The sequence below is a fragment of the Octodon degus genome, unplaced genomic scaffold, assembly GCF_000260255.1.
Source record: "Octodon degus isolate 3935 unplaced genomic scaffold, OctDeg1.0 scaffold00017, whole genome shotgun sequence".
Taxonomy (NCBI): Eukaryota; Metazoa; Chordata; class Mammalia; order Rodentia; family Octodontidae; genus Octodon; species Octodon degus.
Window position 1 is genome coordinate 3,901,577 of NW_004524593.1, and position 10,429 is coordinate 3,912,005.

The 10,429-nt window shown below is 38.9% G+C and overlaps 1 protein-coding gene across 2 annotated transcripts in view; it reads left to right on the forward strand.

Moving 5' to 3' along the window:
- Positions 1-10,429, forward strand: part of Slc9c2 (solute carrier family 9 member C2 (putative)) — a 111,129-nt gene that overhangs the window by 84,112 nt on the left and 16,588 nt on the right. For both annotated transcript variants that reach the window (XM_023710345.1, XM_023710346.1), the window contains 3 exons: positions 5,293-5,344; positions 6,949-7,097; positions 9,143-9,268. In XM_023710345.1, the coding sequence (XP_023566113.1) occupies positions 5,293-5,344; positions 6,949-7,097; positions 9,143-9,268 (327 nt within the window). The remainder of the gene's footprint in view (positions 1-5,292; positions 5,345-6,948; positions 7,098-9,142; positions 9,269-10,429) is intronic.

The window sequence follows — 10,429 nt, forward strand, 5'->3', positions numbered from 1 at the left end:
TTATTTTTTTTTTATTTTTTCCTAAGATGCTCCTTATTTCCATGCAGTACATACCAAATGGAAGCTCAGAGATGGAGCTAGTCACCTCCTAACCAGGCTCGCTACCCCCAGACAGTCCATAGTCAGGCCTCTTTCTCAATTTAGAAATGTTTCTAAAAGAACTATTTTAAATTGCCTATGTACTTTCTGTTTGAGAATATTCAGTGGCTCCTCTTAGCCCACAGGGTAAGGCATTTGAATGTAAAACAAACAAACAAACTCCCGCCTAATTTTACAAGCTGAAAGACAACATAATAATAAAGGTAGAGTACTCATCTCAGCCTTCTTGACTTTCTGAGTGTCATCCCTGTGGTTGGAAAGTGTTAGGTTTTTTGGTGGTGCAGTAAAGAGATGGGAAAGGTAAAAGAGGTCTATTCCCTATTGGAGAGATTATTTTTTTTGCGGTACCTCGGATTGAACTCAGTGCCCTGCACTTGCCAGGCAAGCACTTACTCTACTGAGCTATCTCCTGGCCCAAAAGAGGCCTTTGTTGACTTTAAATGACACAGAGGATCCGAGGGAAAATGGGAGGGGCAGGTTTCTTTGTCTCTGACCTGAGACAAAGAAAGCTGAGACTGTCATGGACTTTTGCTGGGGGTGGAGTTTGAGGGGCAGGTTTAGTGACACCTAAGGAGCTGATTGGGGTCTCCCTTGTGGCACGGGAAAGGTAAGAGGAAATTGTACTAGGACTGGGTTGGGGAAGAAAGAAGAACTGATCATTGGGAAGATAAATTGTTGTCTTAAGAGCTTCAACCATGTTAGATGACCACCATGATAATTCAGCCATTCATACTAGGACCAGAACCTATCAGAAAGATTGAATGCCTTACAAAAGGTAGGAAAAAGAGGGAGCCAAGAAATGGTTAATCCCTTTCCTAAGGAAGACCCATCCATTACAAGAAATATTGCAAAAACACTAGCCACGAGAACTCTAGGAGCCAAAACTGATTTTGATGGCCTCAGTAGTTAATGTTCAAAGGGTGTCTTGCTAACCTGTGGAAGGAAGAAGCGACATTTAGGAAACGCAGGCTAATTGTTGAGGACATTCAGGGCCCCAACTTCCTAACTCTGATGACCAGGGACTGTGTGTTCCATAATCAAAGAATGGCTGGGTGTGATTGAAGCTCATGATGTCCAGATTACTGATATTATTTGCATTGCTTGTTCTGTGTTGCTTTCACTAATTATGTAGGGGAGACTGTCATGCTCTGTGCTTGTAGGGTCAGTTCAGTCTGGAAGGAGAGGAGAGAAATCATGTCTAGAATGGTACAGAGAAACTGCTTCAAAGAAGTGATTCATAAATTGATTCCAGACAGTACTGAAAAGATGTAGAAAAGGAGTGCCAATCTCTTTTATGCTCTTTATGGTGCGTCTTCATTAGAAAAGTGAAAAATGCTGAAGAAGCCCAAGTTTGCTTTGGGAGCTTATGGGGCTTTGAGGTAAGGTAGTGGTTCTGGAATAGCTGCTGGCAGTGAGACAAAGGCTGAAGTTGTGAGCGGTTCTCTTCGGGTCACCAGTCCACCAGCCTGTGTGACATTCATGTTTCATCAGTTGCAGAAAGCCCTAAGTGTGGGGAAAAACGGTGTTACTCCCAGTTCTCTAGTGTACCACTACCCAGAGACAGCCCCTAGGAACTTTTCCAGTGTTAAATTCTTACTACAATAATGCAAATAATGAGCATAGATACTTATTTCTTGACTCATTATTTCTAAACAGTTTTATTTACTCCCCTCCTTAAAGGGGAAGTAAATAAAACTTCATCTTCTTCACCTTAAATTGTTGGAGCTCCTTTTTTTTTAATAGAGAAAATATTTCTAACATTTATGTTATATTCTGTAAGTATAATAAAGTCTTTATTCTTTATAATAAATGTCTATAAGTAGAAAAGTTAAAAATATTTCTTATGATTATATAAAAATTACTTAAATAAATCATTAATTAGATTCAATTCATAAAAAATGTATAATCTTATGCCAGTAAAAGCTTACTTCTGAAAGAAATTCCCAATGAAGGAAACAGAAATAGTTTGTTCTTAAATGTATTTTCTTTCTTCTGACTTTATCCTCAGCCACTTTTTCTTGAGTCCCATGTGAACCTTTTTTCTTTACTAGTAATTTTTAATTTACTATTTTATTATGTTGGATTACACTTGTATTTTTTCATATTTTCACTTACATGTCCAAAATTATTTTTAAATATTTTTCTCCCATAACTAATAGCTTGACTCACAAGAATCATTTTCTTTGCTAGAACTTGAAGACATTGCCCTGTGTGCCATTAGAGGTTCTGTTAGAAGTTCAATTTTACGTTTGCTCTGACTTTTTTCTCTTTTTGGAGGCTTTTTGGATTTTCTCTTTTATCTTTGGAGTTCTGAAATTTCATCAGGATATGTCTAGGTGTGATTTTTTTTTAAGTCATTTTAAGGGGTGGGGGACATAGCTCGGTAGAATAAGCACTTGCCTGGCAAGTGCAAGGGGTTGAGTTCAATACCTGGTTCTGCCAGGAGGGGAAAAAAGTCATTTCATATAGCACTAGGGGTTTATGACCTAAAGAATTCCATGTTTCTTCCACTACTATTTCTCTCCCTGTTTTTAAACAGATTTTTGAATTTCTGAATTTAGTCTCTCTTTCAGTTTCTCGGAACTTTCAACTTCTTGCTCTTTGCAGTGAGAATCCTTTACCCTGGTTTTCCAGGTTAACAACTTAGTTTTTGGTTGTGATCATCCTGCTCTTCAGCTTACCTACTAAACCTTTTAAAAATTTTTGGTCTTCAAGAATTATGATTGCTTTTTTTACACAGCAACTGTTTTATTTTTTTAAAAAATAAAAAGATAGGGGCCAGGGAGATGGCTCAGTAGAATAAGCACTTGCCTGGCAAGCACAAGGGCCTGAGTTCAATCCCTGGTTCCGCCAAAAAAATAAATAAAATAAATAAATAAATAAATAAATAAATGTCTTTTATTTATTTATTTATTTATTTAGAGACAAGATCTCCTTAGGGAGTTCAGTCTGGCCTTGAGTTCACTATGTAACCCAGGGTGGCCTCAAATTCATGGCTTCAGCCTCCCCCGTGCTAGGATTGTAGGCATCCACCACTCTGTCCAGCTTTGAATATCTTTACTTTAAAATTTTGTTTTTTGTGTTAGTTCTGCTTCCTTGAGTTTCATTTTTTTTATTTTTGAAAAAATAAAATTTAATTAAAAAATGAGAAAATATAATATACTATATGCTATTCTGAAAAGTAGTTACTCAAGATATAAACAAGATATAAATAAAAATGCCCTCGTTTAAGTAAGACAAAAAAAAGACAATGGCACAAAATTCTTTTTAATGAACTAAGAGGAACTAGTAGTACTATGTAAATGAAACAAATTAGCATTATATTAAAATACTTTGAAACAATAGAATAGGTAATTTGTGGCATTAATTGAACTTTTAACTTCATATATTCTGTTTTGTGCTTCATTTGTATCTCTATATCTATCTATCTCTCTATCTCTCTATCTCTCTATCTCTCTATCTCTCTATCTATCTATCTATCATCTATCTACTTTCCACACCCCAGTATCTGGTGATTTTAGTTATGTTTGCATGTGAGAAGATGAAGGTCTAAGCTGAAGAGTACCAATAACTAAAAGGGATTGTTCTCAACACAGCCTCTTGATTTTTAAAACCAACAATGAAGTTAAACCCCAATTACTAAAGCCTGGGTGTGGTGACCATATGTGTTGCCCAGCTCCATGGGTGGCCTGTAGTTTACATCTCCTGTCTGTGCTGCTGATTGGTGAGGTGAATGTCGGTTACCTTGGGCTCTTAACCTGGAAAGCATAGCTCTTTCCTTATTGCAGACAGATGAGGGAAAGAGTCTATGAGGCTTCCTGCCTTCACCGCATCAAACATGAATGAATTTTAGACTCTTGTTTACTTTGAAGAATGAAAAGTACAATGGAAAGAACCACCAACAGGCTGGATTGCTCTATATTAGAAAGACATTGAGTCTTGGGAGAAAAGACTTTGAAAGCAGGAGGATGAGAGAAGAGTTGTTATCAGAGTCAATGAGATGTGTTAACAGCATGTTTTGAGGAGTTTGGCAAAAGATATCAAGATTTGGGAGTGTTTGCCTTGACATTTAGGGGACACAGTGGATTCCTTTTGACATATTTTAAAGGAAACTTTAATATAGATTTAAATGGCTTTTTGAGCCAGTGTTCTGGAAGTGACTTGATTTTGAAACAGCTTACTTTAGAGAAATAGCCTCTGTCTCTCTTTCCATTATAGTCTCTTTGGAGGCAGGAGGTAGCTCGTATGCTCTCCAGGATAATAGCATCCTAGCAAGATTACAGTGTTGATCTAAGTCCAACTCAGTATGAAGAGGCCCAAGCACAGATGCTAGACCTTGCTGTGTCGTATAGGTAGCCTAGTCATAGGACACCTCCACCATATTGACTCCTCCATATTATTAAGAGAGAAGAAAAGTTGTCTTAATTGATGAAAATGTATAACTCATTATTATATTCAAAATGAGGGATATACTGACATGCAAGCTTTCTAAATTCAAATAAAATAAAAATTGCACTTTGCTTAGACAATAGACTAGCTGTTCCCTCTCACGAGCGCTGTGTCATGCATTGTCTGAGTGCAGAGTGTCAGACACCTGCACCTCACAACTATATAGAACGGTCGTCAGGTGTATCAGCATGGAGCTGTTGTGTGAACAAATCTATGCTCCTGAAAGACTCAACTCTACAGAGCAAGCTTCACCAGGAGCAGTGCCTGGGACATCCTGAGCAGCCAGCAAATATCTGTTGTATGGTTGACTGGGGAGCCTTAGCGTGGAGCTATCTCTTCGGTTAGAGAAGCAGTAACGCATGGGAAAGACTCTAGTTGACACTGTTATTTTATTATTTCACTCTTTGTGTGTGCTTCTTATAGACTGCTTCCCCACATCGCTGCTTTCCTTGCACATCTCCAGGTTGGGCTCAGTCTGTGTGAGTTCTCAGTGCTGCACAGTGGGGTGGATATCATCTTTTTGGGAACTATTATATACAATAGTTATGTGAAATACTGACTGTGCAGCATTCATTGCAGTTTGGGGCTCAGCACAGGAAAAGCAGTAAAACTGACCAGAGGGAAGAACTGAGTAACATAGTTTGTTCTAAATCAAACTAAGTGAAAATTTCTCTATCAACTTCTTTTATTAGAATTTAAAGCTGGAAACACACCTTATCCTATGCTTCTCTTTATTTCTTATAGAAATTGCATGACATTTTGGAAAAAAACAAACAAGATGCTATCAAAGAACTAGGTAAGTTGTTGGAGTGTCTGGTTTCCTGAAATCATACCTTATGTTTCCATAAATTAACTGAAGAAAGGTAAGTTCATGCACTCAGGCATTCATCCCATTCGTTCCATTCACTTCAGTCATCATTCATTCAAGAATGGTGAAGAACGGGAAATAAAATATGGGTAGATCTGAAAACTGAAAAAAGTGGAGTCCTGGGAGGTGCATAACCATGTCCTGAGGGAACAGAGAGCATTAAGAGAGTCCTCTTTGGGAAGAAGGAATAGAGGACCGTGGGAGTGTGTTATGTAGCAATACTGGAGTTCTTAAAGTTAAAAGAAAAAGACATTTGAAAGTTGCCTTTGAGAAAATGTTTTTGTAAGGAGATTCTAGGGTAGGGCCACAAGGGATGCTGTTTCTTGCATAGCTATTGTCCCTGCACTTTGCTTGATGCACACAAAAGGAGCCTAAGGATTTTATGCTAAGTGTATTAGGTCTGCCTTCTTCCGAGGAGACTGTGGTCAGGCCCTCGGTGGGTGCTAAAGCATCTGGCATATGATAAGGTCTTAAAAATGGGACTGGAAGAAAATAAGACTATTTTGTGCTCATAAGCACATTGTAAGATGTCACATGGATTTTTAGGGGCCAATTTTCCAAATCTAAATGGAAAGAATACTATCTAATAAGTGAGATTTTAAGTTTGGAGAAAATAGGTCAGAATATTTTGGCACTATTTCTGAAAATCCAGGACTCATTGTCACTTTTCGTGTATTGGCAGCTCTGTTCATTTCTGTGATTTTACAGAAGAGAGGCCTAAGAACTGCCACATTGTGTTTTAGATCAGTATAGAATATGACACAATTTTCTTGATTTAGTCCTGTAAAGAGTGCCTGTTTCCGTATGATTATTACAACTGATTACTGAATGTTTTTTTAAGTGAGGCATTGCAAAGTATGTCTTATGCATTACCTCATTTAATCTTAGCAATTAATTTGCCTGAGGCCACATGGCCAGTGAGTGGTGAGTCAACCCTCCAGCCTTGGTGTGTCTGACACTAAAAATCTATGCTCTTGATCATACCCTTTCATTTCATTGTGTGACAACTTTCTATATGCCAGGCATTGTGCCCAGTGCTTCCGCAGATGCAATAGATGATGTTTGAACTTTGAATCAGTCTAGTCCATAATTTTTTGTATTTAGTAAAATAGAAAGAATAGATGACTTGATCTCAGAAAGATCCACCAGTCAAAATCCAGGGGCTCTTTCATTCTTTTATTTAGTCATTTGTTTGTCCAACCAACAAAGAATATGTAATACAGAAGATGTGCAGATAAATAAAAATAGTACTACTATGATGAATTTCACCTTAGAAATATGTAGGAGACACCATGGTAGTATGGTAGAGAAACTGATTTTTCTATTAGCTGATGGGGGAAGCTAGTTTTAAATTTTCTTGTCTATATAATGCAGATGAAAATAACTTGCATCCAAGCAACCTCACCACTTCTGTGCGAAAATAGAATGAAAATGTATTGTATAAATGCTTTGGAAAATACACACTATCATACAAACATTGGTTATCATTGCTGTTATTGCATAAGTTGTTTACTAAGTTTAATTTTCCTCAGGATTCATAGAGCATGAGAATCGTGATGTGGTCATTGCTTTAAAGACCAAACAGGCGGTCCGGAGAATATTTGCTAAAGCCCAGAAACGTCTCACCTTCCTTTGGTCAAGAGGCATTATGGACAGACACGAGGCCATCAGCATGAATAACGTAAGAAGGGAATTTTCATGTTGCTTGCTTCCATCAGCCCAACACTCCAGCTCCACTGTTACTTCCACAGGGGTGTGAGGGAAGTGGAATGGACAAGGTGTTTAATTGCAGTTGTAACCTCTGCAATAGCCTGCAGCCTCTGCTAATGCCAAGGACAACCAAAGCCAGTGCTGTCTGCTAGATCCAAAACTACTTGGCTGCACGTTTAACAAAGTTGGAGTTAGGTTTATAAAGAAATAGGACTGGGGGCTTATTGAAAGAACACAGAGTATATTACAGAACCTACAATAGTCACACGGTCAGGCTTTAGGATGGAACTTGAACAAAGTTTTCCATGTCCTGTGGAGAAAGAGTCTTCATTTCTAGTCAGACTTGTTCTCAGTGGTATCTTCCCTTGGTTCTCTCTCTGTAGACTCATTAGATTTTTCTTCTTTTCCATCCACTAAGAGAATGTATATTACTTCGTCCACTGACTGTGGAGGTGGGAATTGTATTTACATGGCTGGGAGGGGGGGATCAACCTGTGTATGTGTATATGTGCACATGTGCACATGCATGTGTGTGTGTGTGTGTGTGTGTGTGTGTGTGTATGATTGAGATTTAGGCAGGGCAGTTCTGAGAGGAGAGGCTCAGGGAAGATTGCCTAATCAGTTGGCCAATAAAAGGGCTTCTGAGAAGTTATAAATAAACTTCAGAAGAATATATGACAAAGGGAGAAAAGCCACACTGAGTCCTGCCACTCTACTGTGCCCTCCATCTAGACTGCATTTATGCATAACAAGAGTGTTCTTTCCATTCCGTTGTATAGACCTGCTTGCTAGCATATGTCGGGAAGATGGAAGCTCTGGTTCCACCCTCTGTCTGTGTTGTCCAGTGACACACTCTTCTTGATGTCACTGTAGCTTTGAGCCTTGGGCCACAATGCACTGTGCTTCTGTTTATTTTCTGGGCTTTCCCCCTTATTTCTGTCTCAGAAGAGAAATGCTTTCTCTTCTCACCAGAGAAGTACTTTCTGTGGTGCTCAATCTTATCACAAAATAGACAATATGAATGTGCCTTAATCTCTGTCTCAGGGAAGAAAAGAAAGGGCTAGAGTTTCTCAAGTTACTTCTCTAAAACTTTATTTTTTCTCCTATAAGCTTATTTAGAAAAATGATAGGGACAGGGAATATGGTTCTAAGGCATAAGTACCTGCCTGGCAAGTGCAAGGTCCTGAGTTTGATCCCCAGCACCAAAAAGAAAAAAAAGTAATGGATAAATCAATAACTGATTACTCATTAAAATAACCAGAATTGCCTAATTGTGAGCAAAAGGGATATAATTATCTATCCCAGGCTATAAAGAGACAGACAAGTTTATTTAAGTCAGTGGAGAAAATATATGTGGGAAACACAGAGTGCCTTGAATTCTCCATTTTGGAAGGCTTAAAGACAGCAGCACGGAACCCAAGCCCTTGCACTTTCCCTTGTTTTCAGGGAGCCATTTTCACATCCAACCAATAACAGCCAGGCAGCGTGAAGGGTGGTGCAGGTTAAGTCAGAACAACTCTACGGTGTAGTGAGTTCCATACTGGAGATGCGTAGGCGAGGCTAGGGAATAAGGGAAGTAAAAGGGTTTTCTCCTTCCTTATGAGAGAAGCTAGAGAAGAATTCTCAGAGGCCAGAGGCTGGAACTGTATCCTTCTAAATCAGAAGGATTTACCGAAGCAAATCATACACAGGAAAGAAGATTGTAGAGAACATGGTTGTAGGTTGTATGGTAATCAGTATAAAATTTGGAAAACTGAAGCTTGAGCCAAGGTAAGATGCAGCATTAGCTGTCTTGTAAAGATAACAGATTTGATCTAAGTAAACAAATCAGTGAATATAGAAAATGCAAGAGAATAGAGACAAAAAGAGGATAATTTATACAGGGTCTGAGAAGCTTCAAGTCAACTCAAAGTTAAATTTGTAAAATAGTAGTTGATTAAATTTCCTTATTTTCTATCCAGTGTCCATTTCCTGTTATAGGACCTGATCACCTTCTTCTTGATTGTTTGCTTTCAGGTATTTCTTAGCAAAATAAAAGCCTTGAATAATTTTCCAATGGTAGCCCCACCTCCAACTCCTGGCCAGTACCTCTCTAACATTATTTGGCTGGAAAATAAAGATGTTCTCATTGAGTTCTTCAAGGTAGGATCCTGTTTTCTGTCCTGGCTCAGATATGGTGTACACTCCCTTCCATTTATCCCCCCACTGCCTAATGCAAGATTAGCAGAAAAGCATAGTCAAAGCACAAATTCTGAATTGAACAATTCAGTGAAAATCAAAATGAGGCCCAGCAAAACCCGAAGGAAGAGCACATTTCTTTCTGAAACAGAAGGGGAATAGTTGCTTACAATAGTTTTTCTGCTGAGAAAGCTGTTTCTTGACTATCATCAAACCCATCCTATTTTATGTTATATAGAGTACTGGACTTCCGGATACATACTCTGAAAGAAGTATGTACACTATATTTTATAGTGACGGTCTGGCATTTGAATTACTGAACAGTCCGGGCAGATAATAGAAAAGTAAAACCAAGTGGGGAACAGTGAGGATTGTGGTGCATTCAAGAGTTCATGCTCTGTCCAATGTTAGCTGAGTTTTGCTGTAGGAATCTGGCCCTTTCCAACAAATATCTATCAAGTGTCCTCTTATGTATCAGAGATGTTGTAGGTTTAGCATGTTCTGGTAAACAGATGAAAGTCCCCAGTGTAATAGGCTTTATGCTACATGGATAGAGATGTATGACAAGCCAATACATAAATGTAGTGTGTCAGGGTGATAAGTGCTATGGAAAAAAATAAGGTGAGAAAAACAAATATGATGAAGCAACCACTTACATAAGTGGTCAGAGAGGGGTGCTCTAATAAGGTGACATTTGAAGATATTTGAAAGACTAAGGAAGAAAGTCATGTAGGTGTCTTGTAGAGAAGCATTCCAAAGGGGAGAGCCAGGGCACAGACCCCGAGGAAGAGGTGCCTGGTGTGTTTAAAGAGGACCACAGAGGTCCTCGTGACAGAGGGAGTGATAGTGATGGATTCAGCAGTTGCAGAAAGCTTAACTATGTAACATGTTGTGGGACACTTATGGACTTTGGTGTTTACTCTGAGCTGAATAGGCTGTGAGAGGTTGAGGGCAAGAGACTAATTAGCAGACAGCTACAAGGGATGGACGTGATCATGGTGAGCTGGACTAGTGAGAGTAAGGAGAAGTAACCAGACGAGGCATAGTTTGAAGACTGAGAGAAGAGAGAAGTGAAAAGAGAGAGAGAGAGAGAGAGAGAGAGAGAGAGAGAGAGAGAGAGAGAGA